Below are 20,169 nucleotides of genomic sequence, written 5' to 3'. Positions count from 1 at the left end.
CAGGACATATATGCGTTCACGCCACATATTTTTAGTAGAAGAATTTAGTGTATTTAATAGTTCGGTATAAACAAACAGTGAATTATCAAATCTGCAAACTGCCATAAATCGGCAGCGACTTAAAATGTACGTTTTTTAACACCGTATTACGGGTGTTCGAGTAGTTTTACCTAACACCGATTAGCATTGTTTGCAGACCGATTGAACTTTGACACACTGCAGGTTTTGGCCGATTTCGTTTCATTACTTTGTGTGCAAGTAAGTACACGCGTCGAATATGACCTCCAAAAAGGTAATCGAGTTGTTCTACGATGTGGTCTCTCCCTACTCCTGGCTGGCCTTTGAGGTTTGTCTATTATTATGTAGCGATACTATTACAAGCTGGTGTCCATGTCATCGCGGACCTAAAGCGATTCGTTTACAGGTAATGTGCCGGTACAGAACCGTGTGGAATATTGATCTCAAGCTCAGACCTGCGTTTCTGGGTGGTGTCATGAAAGGTTCCGGTAAGATTGTCACGTTAACACCTAGCAGTGGTGACAAAAGTAATCAGACTTTGTAATGACGTCGAAGTTACCTTGCGCAAGTCGTGGTGCGGGCTAATTAGGTGAAGGTAACCATGAAATCTACTCAAGGGCAATATCCATTTTCGACACAAATCATTCTTGTAGCCGACGACATGAAACAATTTGGGATTGGGAATATCTTGCTTTTACGAACCTGTTCATTCTGTTTCTCTTAAAACCCCAAGATATCGATTCTTCAATCAACATGTCAACCGCAGTTGAATTGACTGCTTTCTATTTACACTTTTTTTGTCGTAATCCACAAAAAAGTAATGCGCCTATTTTGACAAAGTAACGAGTTCGTATTCAAATATTGGGACGAAAACATGTTCTGATTTACTAATCCAAATGGAGTAATGAAGTATTTGTACTGTGTTACTCCCCTCCATTGGCAGTGAAGTTATGTCTCACCGTGACAGGCAACAAGCCCCCTGGATTGGTTCCGAAAAAATTCTTGTGGATGAACCACGACCTGGCCCGCCTGGCAGTATATTTCAACGTCCCGTTGCGTCCTCCTTCAGACCCTGCGGAAGCCATGTTCAGAAAAGGTACACGTCAAGTCAAAGGTTCATTTTGAAATTAAGGAAGGTTACCTGTTTAAAATGAAAAAGAGGGTTGAATATATAATGTGCAGTACAATTCTTATTATTATGAGATGATTCTGCTGATCCCTGAGGAAAAAAAAGGAAATGCAGTAGATTGAATTCAAATATACAATATAAAGTAGGGACACTTTATCTTACGTAGATTAAGGTATGTATGTGTATATTGAAAATTTAATTTTTTTCTTCTTGTAGGCTCCTTGAATGCAATGCGCTTTGTAAAAGCGGTGCAGGAGAAGGAGATGGGCGGAGACCAGCAGGTGGAGAAGGTATCCAGAGAGCTCTGGAGAAGAATCTGGAGTGAGGACAAGGATATCACCGAGCCAGCATCACTGGCTGAGGTAGCAACTCATCCAGAGTGCTTGCTTGGTGAGAACTTTGTTCAACAAACAAACAAAAATAAACACGGAGATTATTGGCTGTGTTGACCTCCAGGCGGCACAGAAAGCTGGCTTGGGCAGCAGCGAAATTGAAGAGTTACAGAAGCTGTGCACCACACCGGAAATCAAAGACAAGCTGAAGAGCAGTACTCAGGAAGCGCTGGAATATGGGGTCGGTTCGTGTGTGTTTGTGTCGCATGTGTCATGTGATTTCACTTTATTTTTATTTTTTTTTTACACCTGCTGTACTTGTCAGGCATTCGGCTTCCCGGTGATGGTGTGCCACATCAACGGCAAAGCTGAGACGTTCTTTGGCTCAGACAGATTTGAGGTCATGGCCCACTGCCTTGGTAAGAAAGCTGCTTTACGCTTTTTTCCTTTTTTTTTTTAACGCTTTTTTTAAAGGTAACAGGCATTTATATTGGGTGTGATTCACCTGTCGACCACTAGATGGTGGCACACTAATTTGGTTTGAGACGGAACAGGAAGTATTTGAGCAGAGTGTGTGCGCAACCTGTTTTACTGTGAAATCAATGTCCGAAAACCGTCTTGGTGACATTAGCTCTCCTTTCCCCACATGCAGAGGCGTCACACGAAGTACTTTGACATGAGTTGACAATACTGGATGCTATTTGTGTTTGTTTTGTTTTCTAACAAATTACCGTGCCGATCAATTTTGTTTATTTGCTTGCTTTTTAGGTGAAAAGTGGCTGGGACCTCAGCCTGCTCATCTTGAAAGATCATTTGCCAAACTGTGAGACAAAGTTGCCTTTCCGAGCGCCTGTCTACTACCTAATTGATATATTAACTCTAATTACAGTTGAACATTGTCTGAAAATCACACCTGCGTGCGCTGTGCCTCTTGATCACAATAGAAAAGCCATTTTTTTAAAATCACGTATACGACAAGCAAACAGTCCGTACTGTATGTTGTCATTGGAATAAATTGTTTCTGCTACAAAGGCAAAGGTCACTTGTTTGTGTTTGACGAGCGCAAAGACGAAGCTTATCGCCGACTCGATCCTCTCGAGCGCAGGGGAGCTCGTCGTACGGGTTCCCAGCGGTCGCTTATCAAACGGCTGCGGCGAATCTATACGACAAGGAGCGGCAAGACCAGTTCTTGACAAAGCCAAGGAAGGTTGGGCCACAAAGAAACCTGTGCGGGCCCTCCGCCGAGAAGGAAATGACAGGAGTAAACACAAAGAGGAGGCGGGGCGGGACTGTTGGTTACCATAAGTGTGTTGTTTTGCCCCTTGAGGGGGCGGGGGGGAGAAGGAAGAAGGAAGGAGCAATCGAGGAGTAAGTTGCTGGAGACGAGGGGCGGAGTTAAAAACATTATACACGCCTGAGCATTGACAAACAGGTGTACACCGATTCCCCCCCCCCCCCCTCGGAACAGTCAGTCAGAAAACAAAGACCATGTAGAACTGGCTCAGGATTTAACACGCTGCCGGGTGGACGGAAGACGACTGACACCCCCCCCCCCATGAAGACTGCGGTAGCAACTATTCTGGAGGATCTAGAACACAACTGAAAATTAAGGGTAAGACGAGATCTTGCACTCCGCTACGTCCGGCTTTAAATATTCTACGTCGACGAGCTGTCATGGAAAAAGCTACATTGTTTCGCACGCTAACGGTGTTTTTTTTTTAGATCAGCATTTCGTTGAGTTGACGCGTTTTTGATGGCGTGTGTGGTTTTCCGCTCTTGGGCGTGTAGCGCGACGCCGGCATGAAAGCGTCAGAAATGTAGAGAGACAGGTTTTCCTCCACACTGACGTCTAAACGGTTACGCTTGCGCCGCTGTAGAATTCCCAGCAGCCCGCAAAGTCCGCCCCTTGATGTCACCTTTCGTCAAGAAATGAGCAAACGGTTATTACGACGCCATCTGAGGAGAATAATACAATGAAAAGCAGTTTGGCAGTATATTATGTTGAAAAACAAAATCCTACCACTAAGCGCGTATACTCCACTCCACCCTTGATGAACTCACATTTTCCTGTCAACAATTTACACTCGTTAGATGCAATCAAGGTTCATGTTAGGTCAAGTGTCTAATATGCACAACAACTTGGATAAAGGTAATCAACAGTGTAGTCCTATCGGTGCTCTGACAATTGTCAGTGATAAAGATTTGATCTGCAAACTTTTTAGTGAGTCGCCACCCGTTTGGAGTATATCGACCAGGGACGGGGAACCAGCGCAAAAAAAAAAAGTCATGGCATGCAAGGAAAAGAAAGATTGTTCTGTCTGTTACTGTACACTACTGGCAAAAAGAAAATGAAAATACATTCATTCATTCATCTTCCGAGCCGCTTGATCCTCACTAGGGTCGCGGGGGGTGCTGGAGCCTATCCCAGCTGTCTTCGGGCAGTAGGCGGGGGACACCCTGAATCGGTTGCCAGCCAATCGCAGGGCACACAGAGACGAACAACCATTAGCACTCACACTCACACCTAGGGACAATTTAGAGTGTTCAATCAGCCTGCCATGCATGTTTTTTGGAATGTGGGAGGAAACCGGAGCACCCGGAGAAAACCCACGCTAGCCCGGGGAGAACATGCAAACTCCACACAGGGAGGTCGGAGCTGGAATCGAACCCGGTACCTCTGCACTGTGAAGCCCACGTGCTAACCACTGGACTACCGGTCCGCCCAATGAAAATACACTTGTCAGTAAATCGTTAAGTGAAATGCAATCATTTGATGATCTCACGGCACAGTGGTCGTCCATCATTCATATTGACCGCGATATATCGGACATCGCTGATGCGAGTGTAATTCAACACGACCTCACAATCCGACACATCGTGAAATAAATGCCCTAAAAAAATGGGCATTGTTGTTTTGCAAAGGGTCATGTTGCTCGCTGTGCCTCGTTTTAAGACCGTCTTCAAGCTAGCCCAGCAAGAACTCCTCCCCCTAAAGTTTCCCGTGTTTGCCCACAATTGTGTTCCTTTAACAAACAAAACACAGAAAGGCGTGTTCACCCCTTCTTTTTTAGTCGATTGGATTATCGTCATGGGCGGGGTGAGAGGGGGGATTCCAGCAGTTGCAAGTGCTTCAGAATGCTGCTCCTCGAGTTCTTACTTGAAGCCACCGCATAAAACTAAACTAAAACTAAAACTAAAAACCAAACTAAAAGCATAAACTTAGCTTTTTGGTTTGGTAGTTTTTATTTTTTTATTCATTCATTCATCTTCCGAGCCGCTTGATCCTCACTAGGGTCGCGGGGGGTGCTGGAGCCTATCCCAGCTGTCTCCGGGCAGTAGGCGGGGGACACCCTGAATCGGTTGCCAGCCAATCGCTGGGCACACATAGACGAACAACCATCCACGCTCATGTTTTTGGAATGTGGGAGGAAACCGGAGCACCCGGAGAAAACCCACGCAGGCCCGGGGAGAACATGCAAACTCCACACAGGGAGGCCGGAGCTGGAATCGAACCCGGTACCTCTGCACTGTGAAGCCCACGTGCTAACCACTGGACTACCGGGCCGCCATATTTATTTATTTATTTTTAATGCTTCGCTTTAGGTTACTTTTAATGTTTTGTCAAAAACATGGCGTAATGAGGCCCAGATTGGGGGGGTGGGGGTCACTAAATATTCCGTTATCAAGTATGGTGGGATTCTCAAAAGGACTTTTTGGTCTTCCTTCTTCTGCATGGACGTACAGCAACGCCAAAATAAACTGACTTCAAATGAATTCTGAAAGCTCAAGAATGATGACAAAGATGGGAGGGGGGAAAAAAATTCTTATTACTTTGTTAGGTTGATAAATGCAAGGTGTCGCCTTCTGTCCAAATAAACTTGCTTTGCCTTCACAGGCTCTTTCCTCTTTGACAGGATGTCGTCAATATCTGACGCAGACTTCCGCTGCCAGCAAGGAGACACCATCTGCGGTGAGCTAAATAGTTGACATCTTCGTAAACGTATCCGTGTCTTAACCGCAAGACCTTGTTCGAGGTTTTTTTTAAAAAAAAATTTTTTACTATCAGTTATTGTCGTTGGTCTAAAATATCGGTTGCTTTTCATTTCGTACAGTAACCCTTTCAAATTGCTGCCTTCCACTTCTATTAGAATAGATCAGCACCTCTGTTGAGCGGCATCAGAAACCCATATCCGCATTTATTTCCAAAACAAGCGCCATCTGTAGTACACTGACCAGACTTGAGGGCACAAATGCGATACGTTTATCAACTGGATCTTGACACTAAGCAGAGAGTGAAAGGAAATGGGGTTTTTTTGGACCTGAAAATGAATTAGCTTCATTCTCGACAGTGTTATTTTCGCCATAAATAGTATTATTGAGTAGTATTAGTGACTCACATCGCCTAATTTTTCAACAGTTACCCCAAATTCTGACCCCCCCCCCCATTCCTTGGTTTTGTTGTTGTTTTTTTTAAATAGCATTGTGGGCCATGTTTAATATATGCCACAGGCCTCCCCAAAAATGGACGCAGAGTTGCAAATGCCCCCCGCCCCCGGGCCACAGTTTGGACACCCTGGTCTAGAATGACAACCGCGTTAATCAAATTGCACGATTCAGTCAAATAAATGACAAGGATTTTCTTCACCTCAAATAAATTTCAGCCGTTCTAGTGGTTTTTTTTTTCTCTGACATTTTTCTTGGAATGTCCATTTGCATCAATGTGACCATTCAGGAAGCAAGGTGGACCAAAATGGCCACCCAAGTGCTCAACTGCTTTCGATACACTTTGTCATCATCTTTGCACTTTCTTTGAATTTTTTTTTTTTTTAACCAGAGATTCGTTTGTACGAGAAGGAAGTGATTATTGTGCCCATCCTTCTGCTGGCCACCTTCGTGGTCACACTGGTCTTCATCCTGCTGCTGCGGTTCTGTCCAGAAAAGGTCGACCGCATCCGTTTCAGCACCTTAAAGCCCACTCACAGGAGGGAGCTGCATGGCATCGACGGTAAGGTTTTTTTCTGTGCGTTTGGGGGGGGCGGGGGGGGTCTTGCCTTTTAGGAGTTGAGTGGCCAATGACTGAGCATAACATTGATTCCTCTTCTTTGTTCTTCGTACAGCCCCACCCGGAATCAACGTGCTAGAGCACGAAAGCATCGCCCTGGACATGCCCAACACATACTCCACCTTCCATCCGCCCACCACGTACCCGTCTAAAAATCTCTCCCTGTCCGTGGACATGCCGCCGCTGTCGTCAGGCGCCCAAGCGCCGGCCTACAAGCTGGCGCCAGAGGCGGCGGTCCAGCCCAGGGAGCTGCCCCGACAGAGGCTACCCGAGTCCTTCGACCTGGTCACCCCGCTGCCCGGCTCCTTCCCGCTGCGCTCCAACTCCGCCGTGTCCCTCTACCGCGCCCGCATGGAGAACAGGAACGTGATCCTACGGGTGCTAAATGGTGGGGAGCTCTTCCATACGTGGATGCATTTCGAGTAAAAGGCATTTGTTGTTTAAACTCCAGAGAACTGGCAAAACCAGGCCCTAGTTCTGTGCAGTACTAGTGACATAAAAATTCTACAAACTTCGACATCGTCCACGCACTCGTATGCCTTTCACCCTCACTGGTAGGACAGCTTTCGCGTACTAGTAGGACAAGTACTCATGAGGCAAAACTGTTACCGGTTAACAACCTTGTGCTACCTCCACAAGTATTGGTGACATCAAATTGGACTAGTTAACATCTAGTAGCTCTTAACTAGTAGAGTGCATAGTTTTTCCTCATTGATAAAGTTGTCCAACTAGAACTAGAACTGTGTAGGGCCGCAAGTCATGATTATTGGAATTATGGATTAATCTGTTGATTATTTTGTCAGTTAATTGATGCTTTGCGTTAAACAAAAGTTCCATCTCTTTAATCAACTCACCTCTTATGTAATGCCGATGAGCATATCGATGACCTCGTGTGTGTGCCCGCAGACTCGGCCGATGCCGCCGAGAGGCACAACTTCCTGGGCTTTGCGTCCTTCCTGGCCCAGCTGGGGCCGCACCCGTTCTTGCCCGAGCTGCTGGGTGTGGTCTCTCTGCGGGCCCCCCTGGTGACGGTGGTGGAGGAGATGGAGAACAGGGATCTGCTTAGCTTCCTGTGGCGGTGCAGACAGGTCGGTTGAACGCGCGAGTGGAAATGGGACAGATAGGCTAGATTTGCATTCCAGCCAAAAATTTGTTAAATACGGTAAATACTTCATTTTCATTCCATAGTACTGAATCCTACGTTTCTCTAGTGGGCCTTAGGCTGCCCACAATAAAAGGACACTCAAACTTGCAGTTTTACTATAACAGGAGCTCAAACATCTTCAATTGGTGAAATGTGCGCCGAGTATGCTGGACATGTATGAATTAAATTGGGATGTTGGAAACTCGGAACTGATTGATTCCAGCTCAGGACGGTGTTTGTGTCCCCTTATGCAGGAAGACGCCAATCCTCCCTGCGAGATGACTGAGAGGCGAATATTTACCATGGCCCAACATGTGGTCTCAGCACTGGTTGGTATACATTCTTTGAAGATATTTGACTGCCAAATCGGGTTGCCAAGTCTCTAGGATGAGAAGCGCTATAGGCCAACCTGGCAGAGTCAAAATAGTTTGAAATGGCAGCAAGTGTGTGCCTCACTCCTTGTCTTTTCTGTATCACTGTCAATACTGCTTTGAAGCATCACTGTACAGTCGAACTCGTGACAACGTGCCTCGAGAGACATCACAGATCCGTACGTTGTAGGCGTAGTTCGTTGTAACCACTTTACATAAAATGGCCGCCAACCACGATGTATAATACAGTATGGACATTTGTAGATGTAAAAACACGAATATGTAATTCGGTGTGAAATTTTGACTTACAAATACATGTATAAGAAGAAAAAAAAGATTTTATAAGACATTAAACCAACGACTGCGGCGTCCCTTATTCATCTCTGAAGACATTCTGTCAGCAAATGCCTCCGACGAAGCCACGCCCACAACGTCAACAGGAGCCAACAATAAAAACAATCTAACAAACCTTCGACTAACTGAATTAAAAAAAAAAATACCTAAAATAAAAACGATCGATGATGAAAAATCCTGCCAGCACAAAAGGATTTACCGTTTTGACCCGTAGTCTCCTTTCTCTGCAGACGTACCTCCACAGCAAAGATCTCCTACACGGCAACCTCCGTGCCCGCAGCGTCCTGGTCAGCAAGGCGCACACGGCCAAGCTGTGGGGGCTTCACGGGGTCTTCACACGCAAGAACCAGGCGGCCACGCAGAAGGACGACCCCAGCATGAAGAAGTGGCAGGCGCCGGAGATTTTAGCCAAGAGAGACGTCGGTCCCAGCAGTGACATGTGAGGCCCCCCCGCCCCAGCAGATTGACTTGAATGCCTGAATACAAATAGTTTTGCCTTTCAGCTGTTCCATTTAACACGTGTTGGTCTTCCTCCTGACATGACCATTCTCTTTCGTTTCTCTATAGCTGGTCTTTTGGCATCTTATTGTATGAAATGGCAACACTAGGTAAGTCGGATTGTAAATTAGGACTTAACTTGACCGTATTTCTTCAAATAGACAAAACTATATAATTTTTTTTAAGTCAGCTAATTTTGCCGATCTTAAGCTATTAATTGGTCGTTGGATACTCACTATTTGCAAATAGCGGGGCTCGACTGTATTTGCTTGCCCTCGTTGGGGTCACAGTTACCTGGAGCCGATCCCATCGGACTTTGGGCAAGGGGCCTGCCAATCACAGAGCACTCAGGGTGAGAAAAAAAAAATCAGCCGTGCAGGGTTAATGACCCAAAACGATTTTACCTGTGCCAGGAGAAGCTCCATTTGCAGAGATCCCCGTTAATGAGCTCCTCCAGTTCCACCAGCGAGGCAAAACTCTGAAGAAGCATCCCAACTGCTCCAACGCCCTGTAAGGATGCGGCGCTCGTGCCAAAAATTCACCGCGCTCAAACGCCATTTCACACTGAAATTGCTCCGCAGCTACGGTGTCATTAAGGCCTGCTGCCAGTGGAAAGAAGCGGATCGACTCGCGTTGAGCGAGCTGACCCGCAAGCTGGCGTCCGGGGAGAAGAGCGCTTCGGAAAAAGTCCTCAAGGGGGCGCCGGCGGTCAACCTGGAACGGTACCTGCAAGAGGCCGGATACGGGGAGGCCAACAGCTACACCATCTTCTGATAAGAACTTAAGTTCTTCTACTTTTTTTTTTTTTTAACTGGTGCACTTTCCCACTACAACTGTTACATATTCCGCTTTGCACATCGAGGAGAAACAAAACGTGGTATACTAAAGACTTTTATTACGCTTTCGCTATGAAAAATGTTTTGAAGGTTTAGGCGAAAGGAAATACACACTTTGAAGCAGATGTAAACTTGAAAGGCATCCAGTTGGAGTGGATGCTGCGGAATGACGGTTTGTCTGCCTTGTTTACCAACTTCCTGCAGCCGATGTCAAGTCACAGACTTTTTGGTGTGTGTGTACGGTGGGTCCACGGTGAAGAACCCTGAACCGAATGACAAATAAAATGTGAATAAATAATCGGACGTCTGCCTGTGATTGAAGTGGAGGAAGACGAAAGGCTGCCTCTCATCGACTCATATTCAGGTAGCAGGTAGCTCCACATCGAGAGGAGCCAGATGAGGTGGCTTGGGCATCTGATTCGGATGCCTCTTGAACGCCTCCCTGGTGAGGTGTTCCGGGCATGTCCCACCGGGAGGAGACCCCGAGGAAGACCCAGGACACGCTGGAGAGACTATGTCACCCAGCTGGCCTGGGAACGCCTCGGGAGCCCCCGGGGAGAGCTGGAAGAAGTAGCTAGGGAGAGGGAAGTCTGGGCTTCCCTGCTAAAGCTGTTGCCCCCGCGACCCGGCCCCGGATAAGCGGTAGAAGATGGATGGATGGATGGAATGAGATGTCAAAAGTTCCAGTACTGTGTTACTTAAGATACATTTCAAATTGACCTCTGACCTCAAAGGCATCGTTCTCTCTCTTTATCTTTTGTGACGCCAGTCCTGGAACTTTTTCCCGCCACACTTCGTAAGTTGGTTACGGCTCCGAAAAGTTGTCGTGAAAAATACTTTTGAGTAGATCATGTAAAAAGATACAAAACTAAACTTTGAGAAACCCTTGTGAACATTTTCCTTCTTATCAGACGGGAACTCGTTAAAAAAAAAATTAGCACCATTTTAAATACGGCAAGAAGGCAACGTGTCTTTTGCGTCGGCAACCTCGCTACCGCATGACGAGCTGACAAAACTAAAGTTGTCACAATCAGGTTAGCGTACGTAATTAATGTGGTCACTCATACGACAGCCCCCCCCAAAAAAAGCCAAACATGTTTTGGCACACTCGAGGTCCAGAAAGTAAGAATGTCAGAGTCCTAGTGTCGTGTACAAAATACAAACAACAATGCGGAGAGCGAGTCACCAGTGGGTCACTCGCGCAGGCTGTTGATGGAGGCGCAGATTTTGAGGGCGGGGCCCAACTTGATGTTCATGGTGGAGATGAGATGGTCCTCGCGGAGGAGCAGCAGAGCCTGCCCGTCAATTTCCTGGGACAGGAAGTGAGCGGCCAGCTCCTCGCAGCCTGAACAACCGCGCAAGGATTGAAAAGAAAAATGGGATTTATATTTTCGTAGATTTATTCATCTGAAAATAAGACATTGCACTCTTGGAATTGCGAGACGTCTTCAGCGGTCCTACCTTGAAGCGACGAGATGAACCTGCACACTTCCTCCACGCTCCACTGGGCAGGAGTGGCCGACAGGAAGCCGGCCGCCTCCATGGGGAGGCTGCCGGGAGCCGAGGCGGCGTCCGACTGAGGAACGCCGTCCTGCTCGGCTCTGGAGCACGAGCGCGAGTGGGAGGAGCTTGGAGAAAGGGAAGCCGTGTCCACCTCTTCGTCCTCTTCTTCCTCGTCTCCGTCGCTGGACGCGTCCTCCGAGCGGCTGGAGTCCGAGCGGCACTAAAACAGGGGTGGGGGGGGGGGGGGGAATAAAATCTGTTGCGATCATCTGGTGTGCTGGATATTTTACCGTTTCACTCAATCGGTCTAAGAATTGGGAGTTCATCTGCGGCGTTTTCAATCCACGATTCAGACTTCTTTGTCACCTTGACGTTTTGACGCTGGCCAGACAATTTGCTGCCATTGGAGCTGCTTCGGCGAGGGGGGCCGCGGCGCCGGGCCACGTTCTCGGTCGCCGGCGGAAGCGGCGCCGGCCCCGTGTTGCCACTTCGTCCCCGGCTTGACTTGTAGTGTTTGCTGAAGCTTACGTTGTACCTGTTCACATCGGGGAGGCATTTCGGACGGTGGTCAGACATTTTTTTTTTAGATGGACACCTTACACATCTTCATCAGTTTCTGGCGTGAAAACACATCAACACAAATGAATCATGCTGGTGAGATCACAGCGTGAGCGTAAACACATCAAACATGTTTGACAGGTCTGCGGTGAGCACGTCATATGATCTTTTCGCCCTTTGAATGAGGATCATTTACTCAAGTACACCGTCACGCTATTTGGCTGGTAGAGTATCCATGTAACAACATTATTCACACGGGACAATGTGTTCTCGCGACCATGAAGAGGGGTTGAACCAAGTTTGGTGTGACGCATTTGAGATCAAAAGAGGAAATATCATCATTTGCAGAGAATAAGACCACACCGAATCACCCTTTTTTCCCCCCCTGCACTTAAGTACAAATCGGTCCCCTGATTTGCTGGTATCCCCAATTATCAGAGGAGATAATATCAATGGGGCGGCCCGGTAGTCCAGTGGTTAGCACGTCGGCTTCACAGTGCAGAGGTACCGGGTTCGATTCCAGCTCCGGCCTCCCTGTGTGGAGTTTGCATGTTCTCCCCCGGCCTGCGTGGGTTTTCTCCGGGTGCTCCGGTTTTTCTCCCACATTCCAAAAACATGCGTGGCAGGCTGATTGAACACTCTAAATTGTCCCTAGGTGTGAGTGTGAGCGTGGATGGTTGTTCGTCTCTGTGTGCCCTGCGATTGGCTGGCAACCGATTCAGGGTGTCCCCCTGCCTACTGCCCGGAGACGGCTGGGATGGGCTCCAGCACCCCCCGCGACCCTAGTGAGGATCAAGCGGCTCGGGAGATGAGATGAGATGAGATGATATCAATGAACAAAGGTTCAAAATATACCAATAAAAAGTCAATGATTTTATAAAGCCGTCTTACAAACTATGCTCTTTAACATAACCATGATTAAATATATATTTTTTTAAATGTAGATTATTGGCGGGAAATCATCCAAACTGACATTCCTGTCAACGAATGGGAACCGGAGAACGTTAACCGACCGCACGCGGTGTCACACCCTCTTGAGAGTTTGCGCGCATGACAATGGAGGAGGGGTACCTCTTTGCGCAGGTGTTGGAACAGAATCTCTTGGATCCTCTGAATTTATTGGCTGGCGCCAGGCTTGAGCAGTACTCGCACTTCAACACTAGAAAAGAGGGAAAGGTGATGGCAGCGCACGGAGGGAACGTCACTCTCGCACTCATTTTACAGTCGCAGTCGTGTGTGTGTGTGTGTGTGTGTGTGTGTGTGTGTGTGTGTGTGTGTGTTCAGACGCTTACAAGGTGGGCCGTTCTCTGCGCGGGCGCCCAGTGCAAAGTCGCGATCTTTGAGGAGCCCGGCGACCTTTCGAATCAAAGCAGAAAGAACGTTTCAGACATGAAGAGCTCTGCCAAGGCCGCAGCATTTGATCAGGTGCATCAATCAATGAGTGTCGCTGTTGACGCAGCGCAAATTGCGATTTTGTAACCTTGACTGTTGGCTGCTGATGAGTGAAAAGCGTGGGCGGAGTGATTTGACATCCGAGACGAAGATTATATCCTGGCATTTGTATTAATTTGCAGGGATGGCCACAAGATTATTATTATTTTATTTTTTTTTAATCGTAACCTCATGAACCAAGGAGCTGATGATCAAGACTTACCGGGAAAGGCTCGGCTCCCTCCTGGATGACAAAGCCCTCGATGAGGTGTGTGAGGACTTGAGGTTTGACCACGGCCTGGGGGAGCGGCGCCCGCTCTTTGTCGCCGTGGCCCGCCCTCGAGAGCGGCAGGGACAGGGTGGGCGGCAACGGGAAGGCGGCCGCGGGGAGAGTTGCTGCTGCCGAAGATGAAGAGGAAAGGATGATGGATTCATATTTGAGGTGGGTGACATCAGCTTCAAAATGATTTTTTTTTTAATGCCCAAATCACCCCACCCCCCCCTCAAAAGGTTACCGGTAAACCTCCAGATGAATCGAGTAAAAATGCATTTTCAATTACTAATCACAGTGCAGAGGTACCGGGTTCGATTCCAGCTCCGGCCTCCCTGCGTGGAGTTTGCATGTTCTCCCCGGGCCTGCGTGGGTTTTCTCCGGGTGCTCCGGTTTCCTCCCACGTTCCAAAAACATGCATGGCAGGCTGATTGGACGCTTTAAATTGTCCCTAGGTGTGATTGTGAGTGTGGATGGTTGTTCGTTTCTGTGTGCCCTGCGATTGGCTGGCAACCGATTCAGGGTGTCCCCCGCCTGCTGCCCGAAGATGGCTGGGATAGACTCCAGCACACCCCCCCCCGCAACCCTAGTGAGGATCAAGCGGCTCGGAAGATGAATGAATGAATGAATAACTTTCAGTTGACGTGCAGCTATCATTTCTGTCCGCTTGGGGGCGCCACCCTCACGTTCTTGACCTCGGATGGCTCCGCGAGTTCACGTACCCGAGTCCTTTGTCGCTGCAGGAGTTACTGCGGGGGCGGCATCTTTAATGGGAGCAGATTCTGAAGATCCCGCGCTTGTCTCGTTGGGCGCATCGCAGTCCGACTTCCTCTTCAAGGAGCCGTTGGCGGACTTATTCTATCGGAAGACGTTTATTTAGCGCCGATGCTCAACCCAGCTAGCAAAACGATCACAACTGAACTTACCACAGTTGCGGACGTGTTGTGCGAGGCGGCGTTCACATTCTCCTGGGCTGCCACGCTTCGCACCTGCGCCAGAGCCACGGCCTGCACGCTGCCCGCCATGCACTGCCTGGCCCCCACCAGCTGCACGGGAATATGCGGGGGGTTGTGAGGCGGCTGGCCGCCGCTGGGCGGCGCCGGCAGAATGGGGAGCGGCTGACGAGGGGACACCTGCACGGGTAAGCGGTGTCCGTGCACCGTCTTGGGCTGGATGGGGACGGGACCTTTGTCGGGGGCGGCGGCGGCGGCCTGCTGCAGGGGCTGCACCACTAGCGTCTGCGTGTTGACGTTGCCTTTGGGGGCGACCGAGCCGATGGAGTAGCCCTGGGTGGAGGTAGGCACGTTGGAGGTGGGCACCAGGATGACCGGGGCGGCCGAGGACGACAGGAGGAGTTGGGAAAGGGGGAGCGCCGGAGAGGAGGAGGCGGACGGGGCCACCGAGGCTGCGGGAGGAGGGACGCTCATCCCGGGCTGGTTGGAACCTTTGACTGCCATCGTGTTGCCGGACGACTTGGCCGCTTGCTGCTGGGGTTGAACTTGCTGTTGCTGACTGAGAGGAAAGGCGCTCGGCTCTTTTCTTTCCGAGAGCTCGGACTTGATGGAGACCGCTCTGGGAGTGGATGCGCAGTGTAAAGCCAGATTCTGCACCTGGGAGAGTCGAGAATTTACAGTAGTTTGGGCATTCTTGTATTATTTTTTTGGGGTTTGTTTGTTTTGCTGCAGCAAGTACACAATGAATGGCTTGGTCGATGGCATATTGCGATGTGCTAAGCGCGGTGTGAAAAGGCTTGAACACAGATTCCGAATTATAAACCAAGACAGCGAAGGTCCAATGTAACACATTTAAATAAGGAACAAATGCTTCGACTCGGGGTTACCGCTGGCGCGCAGGTAAAATTTGAATTGTGACCGCTGAAAACTCTTATTCAACCTCACAAGCACCGAGTGTCACTGTTCCGGTTCCATTAGCTTCGTACCAAATAGACCAGGCATGTCCAAAGTCCGGCCCGCGGGCCAAATCCGGCCCGCGGTCGAATTTCATCCGGCCCTCGGCCCCCGTCATAAAACCAGTGCCGTCTGGCCCGCAGGTTGGGCGCAATGGAACACGTGTTGCATTGACTGAGGTCTCGTAGACTGGTGAGTGATGTTTCATAGAGTACTGCTTCCCTCTAGTGGCTAAATGAGTAATAGCATTCACTAAATGAGTAATAGCATTTAGACACTAGAGGGCATCACTCACGAGTTAACAAGACATCACTCCGTGTTTATTTTGACTGATATGTCATATTTCAAATGATATGCGTATTGCTTGTTCATTTCCCTGTTGTTCGCGTCAAACGTTTTGTGACTATTGAAAAGTCACGGTGATACATCTTATGTTTCAAATCAATCAATTTGCACCCAGGAGACTTCTGTTTAAGAAAAAGTCAAGTGAATAAGCAGTTGCATGTGATATACCTGTTTCAAATGAACCAAAAGAAATTCTTAAGATTGTTGAAATTAAAATAAAAATGGAAATGTGAAACAGACTGGCTTACTAAAATTTTTTTGAACAATTTTGTTGTTCAATGTAAAGAATGTCAGCCAAGGTCGGCCCCCCGACATTTTACCACATAAAATCTGGCCCCCTTGGCAAAAAGTTTGGACACCCCTGAAATAGACTGCCGCCGAACCGCACTACTCTTGTGTTATCTTCAAAGCCCTCCTCCAAACTCACTTGTATTCTTTGGCGTTCGACTCCTCATGACTTAGATTTGTTCTTGATTTTACTGCTTGGTGCTTTCTACCGCCTTTATTACCGATTTGTCTTACTGTTTATTGTGCATGTTAAATCGCTCCATGTACAGCACTTTGTATGCAGCGAGGGCTGTTTGTAAGTGCTCGAGAAATACTCTTGACTTATCTTGTGAATTTGCCGAATGACATAAATGTGAAGTTGACATGACATTACGTGATGTTGCTCCAACCTGATCACTGTCGGACTGGGCGCTGGCTGAGGTAGGAGCTTCGGTCTGCTGCTGCTGCTGCTGCTGGGTCTGGGCAACCGTTGCGACAGTCGCTGTTGCTGTGCCCCCCGGCATGAAGATGAGCTGCGAGGCCAGAGGAGCCCTGAGAGAGCGGTTCACCTGGAGGACAAATACGAGCTGTTAATATGACAAATACAGCGAGGGAACCCAGAAAGCACAACTTCATCCGTGGCGTATCTGAGCACGGGGGGGGGAACAATTTGAGGAACTCCATTATTGGACACAACACAGCGCCCTCGCTCAACTCACTCGAAGATACATCTGCCCTTGTCCTGGCGAGTTCCCCCCCAACAACACGGACTGGTTGAGGGCGGTTGTTGTGGCGGAGGTGGCTGCGCCATGCGGACGAGGGGTCACCGCCGTCCCCCCCGCCGACGTGGTGTTGAGATTCACCTGGGGAAACACAAAATCGTACATTTTGATCCAGATCGCCAGTTTGGAATGCGATGCAAACGATCGGTGATGATCGAGCTTACAGTGGTGGTCGCCTGTGAGATGCTGTTACTCGCGGTGTTGGACTGGCGACTAGCGGCAAGCGTAGCCTGGTTAAGAGAGAGGAAAAGAAAGAAATATTCGCATCATAATTTTCCACCTAGCTACAAGCTTTGAACCATAAAAGCCGAGTGTGATTGTCATGTAACAAGCTGCTTGCTTCTTAGAAATAAATAAGGACAAATAAATATAATACAGGTCGGCCCGGTAGTCCAGTGGTTAGCACGTCCGCTTCACAGTGCAGAGGTACCGGGTTCGATTCCAGCTCCGGCCTCCCTGTGTGGAGTTTGCATGTTCTCCCCGGGCCTGTGTGGGTTTTCTCCGGGTGCTCCGGTTTCCTCCCACATTCCCAAAACATGCATGGCAGGCTGATTGAACACTCTAAATTGTCCCTAGGTGTGAGTGTGAGCACAGATGGTTGTTCGTCTCTGTGTGCCCTGTGATTGGCTGGCAACCGATTCAGGGTGGGATAGGCTCCAGCACCCCCCGCGACCCTAGTGAGGATCAAGCGGCTCGGAAGATGAATGAATGAATGAAATATAATACAGCTTGATTTATACAGCACTTTCACAACAACTCCTGCTGTAACAAAGCGCTTTACCATAAAATATTACAATCGGTTGCCGCACAGGTTTTTTCAGTCACAGAGACTCTCCACACTTTGCTTTCCAGCCAAAGGTACAAGTGAAATGATAAATACTGTCGAGTTTTATTGTACAACGATCAACTGCAAAAGAAGGGGGAATGATTAACGACTCTGTTAGCTCAGGTTAGTGATAAGACATTGGCATGTTTTCACTTGCGTAGAAAAAAAAAAAGAAAAAAATCTAATTATGTCACTTCCGTGAGAGAACACACAAAAAAATGAGGATCCTCTGTACTTTGGATCCATGACTACCTGTTGCACAGCCGCCAGGTTATGCAGCTGAGCGTTGTTGATTTGCTGCTGCAGCATGAGTTGCTGGAAGTACTGCGCTGCGTTCGGCTGTCTCTGCAAGGCTTGGAGAGCCTAAAAACAAGCGCGCTGTCAGTTCCGGAACGCAAACGTGTATTTCACTTTGCCCCGAAACGAGCTCAGGCACTCACCTGCACGGCCTGTCGCTCATATAAAGACATGTGAGCAATCTGCGGTGGCCGCGAGGTTCTGCTCGTTTGCAGGTTTCCATTAGTGGTGGTGGTGGTCGGCGTGGTGTTGTTGTTGTTGTTCGTGCTGGTGCTTTGGTCCTCACTTGCATCCATTTTGACTGCTAGGATTAGTGTGCGGAAGGTGCAGTGTCAGGAAAGTCGCATTTTTGTAGACACTTCACAAAAAGTTAGCCATATGGACCGATGTGAGGATGGGCTAATTAATTCCGATTAAATATTTGCTCAATTCACAGCAGGAAAATAAACAGACAGAAAAATGCAAGCATTTTAACTTGCAGGGGGAAAAAAAGGAAATATGATTTCAACGTTGGAAGCTAATTTTGCTGTAATAGCGATTCATTTAGACGTGGCAGCCAAATTCACAAAAACGATTCAAATTTAATTATTTGTGCAGCCCCCATCTCAGAGGCAATGGCCACCGATCTTAGAGTGCCTTTGGCGGATGGTACAGAGAGGTTGGGAGAGTTACAAAAAAGCAAAGAAGTGGACATCCATGGAAACTGAAACAAAAAAAAAGTGTTCAGAATTTTGCTGTTCAGGTCCTTGGAGAACAGCAAATTTTACAAAAGTGGGTGCTACGAGAAGTTTGGAGGTCAGATTAAATTTATTCAGAAATTTCACAGAAAGGCTGAAATGTAGCATGCTGGGGAATGTAATTTAAACCAAATTTCGAGTCGACATGCCATGTTTCGGGTGCTGAAGCTGCGCGGCGCCCACACAACTTCTTTTTTTCCAAGCAGATGATTGATTATCACTGTCCGTAAAAAAAAAGCCTAGCTGAGCCAACTGCATTGAAGGACGATGCTCTCAGGAGCCCATCGCCAACAACGCGCGTTCGATTTCCCAAAGAAGCCAACCTTTGAGCGCAAAGCGAGAAGAAAAAAAAACAACAACTAGAGCATCATTAGTCCAGCTAAAAGGCTACCAAGATAAAGCTAACAATAGATTTGGCTAGGTATGACTCAAATCGTATTTAGGTACACCCAACGAAGCGTTTTAACACGAACAGCAAGATACGTTAGTTCAGAGGTTAAAGCGACGATTGTTGCAAATATTAAACTGAAGATAATAAGCTCCCTTGGCGCTAGCAGCCAGTTAGCATGTGAAGCTAACATGGCAAGCAATCATGCAAGAAGTCATCATAATCGTGTGCGGTGTCGAAAAGGGCGTGCTTGTGTCTTTACCTTGTTTCTTGGTTAATGTGTTACTTTCACTCCTATTTGCAGGAAATTGGGATCCCCCCGGTTTAGGTTTCAAACACAGTCGCCGAAAGCCTTTTATTGGCTTTTTGGCTCTAAAAAGAAAATCCGCCCCCAACAGGTCGATTTTTTTTCGTTCTTCTTCGTCTTCGCTGGATTTTTTTGGGGAGCTTGATGAATGAAGTAGTTAAACAATGCCGCCATCTATTGGATGGCATCGAAACACGAGGGGGGAAAAAGTTTTTTAAAAAAAAGTGATTACGTTTTTTAAAATTACTTGTATTTCTATTTTTTAAAGTAACATTTTCAGTTTGTGGATATTTTTTTTTGGGGGGGGGGGTAATAGACATCGAAATTTAAAAAATATGTAGTGTATTCACACCGAATAACATTGGTGTTACCCATTGTTTTTAGGAAATGACATATCACCCAATTTTAAATATAAAATAATAAACACAATTTCAAAAATTGTGATTCTAAATATAAAACTGAAGGTGTTATAAAGGGGTGAAAAGGCAGAGGCTGGAAAACATGACCTAACCACACATAAAAACAAATAAAAGCATATACAGTACAGTATGAGGCCAATGTAGGCCAGTGACGCTGAACCCTACAAATTATCCATAACCGGACAACATAGATGCTGAAGCAAATTGCTCTGAAGCAATTTACAGTTGACTGAGGGTTTTTCTATTTATTAGGATTTAAATTTTAAGTGCAGTCATGATTGTGATAGACCAGCGCACGTTGAGAGTCATTCCATACAACTTCGGGCACCACAGCCATCTTTGCAATAGAACTTAGTGAAGTATTTTATTTTATTTGATTCATTCGAG

At 47.6% G+C, this 20,169-nt stretch overlaps 3 protein-coding genes across 8 annotated transcripts; 2 read left to right on the top strand and 1 right to left on the bottom strand.

Moving 5' to 3' along the window:
* The first annotated feature begins 16 nt into the window (after window positions 1-16).
* On the top strand, window positions 17-2,510 carry LOC127600623 (glutathione S-transferase kappa 1-like). Of its 2 annotated transcripts, none has more exons than XM_052065316.1 (7): window positions 17-346; window positions 425-506; window positions 962-1,114; window positions 1,364-1,509; window positions 1,604-1,720; window positions 1,805-1,898; window positions 2,248-2,510. In XM_052065316.1, exons 1-7 carry the CDS (start codon window positions 278-280, stop codon window positions 2,304-2,306), a joined length of 720 nt encoding a protein of 239 aa, XP_051921276.1. In that variant the 5' UTR covers window positions 17-277; the 3' UTR covers window positions 2,307-2,510. The 2 variants fall into 2 exon arrangements, with proteins under 2 accessions (XP_051921276.1, XP_051921277.1); XM_052065317.1 differs by having other exon boundaries at window positions 18-346; window positions 986-1,114.
* A 244-nt stretch (window positions 2,511-2,754) lies between these two features.
* On the top strand, window positions 2,755-10,042 carry styk1b (serine/threonine/tyrosine kinase 1b). 2 transcript variants are annotated; one of them, XM_052065199.1, is made up of 10 exons: window positions 2,755-3,091; window positions 5,394-5,449; window positions 6,314-6,484; window positions 6,597-6,929; window positions 7,448-7,629; window positions 7,940-8,014; window positions 8,641-8,849; window positions 8,978-9,018; window positions 9,322-9,418; window positions 9,490-10,042. In XM_052065199.1, exons 2-10 carry the CDS (start codon window positions 5,395-5,397, stop codon window positions 9,680-9,682), a joined length of 1,356 nt encoding a protein of 451 aa, XP_051921159.1. In that variant the 5' UTR covers window positions 2,755-3,091; window position 5,394; the 3' UTR covers window positions 9,683-10,042. The 2 variants fall into 2 exon arrangements, with proteins under 2 accessions (XP_051921159.1, XP_051921158.1); XM_052065198.1 differs by having other exon boundaries at window positions 2,756-3,091; window positions 5,375-5,449.
* phc1 (polyhomeotic homolog 1) lies at window positions 9,784-19,491 on the bottom strand. Of its 4 annotated transcripts, none has more exons than XM_052065036.1 (14): window positions 19,319-19,491; window positions 18,075-18,289; window positions 17,887-17,997; window positions 16,973-17,038; window positions 16,746-16,889; window positions 16,437-16,595; window positions 14,434-15,117; window positions 14,230-14,365; window positions 13,460-13,635; window positions 13,098-13,161; window positions 12,877-12,964; window positions 11,614-11,782; window positions 11,206-11,467; window positions 9,784-11,089 (listed from the first exon to the last, which is right to left on the bottom strand). In XM_052065036.1, exons 2-14 carry the CDS (start codon window positions 18,225-18,227, stop codon window positions 10,938-10,940), a joined length of 2,364 nt encoding a protein of 787 aa, XP_051920996.1. In that variant the 5' UTR covers window positions 18,228-18,289; window positions 19,319-19,491; the 3' UTR covers window positions 9,784-10,937. The 4 variants fall into 4 exon arrangements, with proteins under 4 accessions (XP_051920996.1, XP_051920995.1, XP_051920999.1 ...); XM_052065035.1 differs by having other exon boundaries at window positions 18,075-18,235; XM_052065039.1 differs by having other exon boundaries at window positions 13,460-13,632; window positions 18,075-18,235.
* Window positions 19,492-20,169: the final 678 nt, after the last annotated feature.

This window comes from Hippocampus zosterae, chromosome 5 (genome assembly GCF_025434085.1).
Source record: "Hippocampus zosterae strain Florida chromosome 5, ASM2543408v3, whole genome shotgun sequence".
NCBI classification, from domain to species: Eukaryota; Metazoa; Chordata; class Actinopteri; order Syngnathiformes; family Syngnathidae; genus Hippocampus; species Hippocampus zosterae.
Note: the sequence above shows the minus strand (reverse complement) of the source record. Positions and strands in the feature narration are given on the sequence as shown.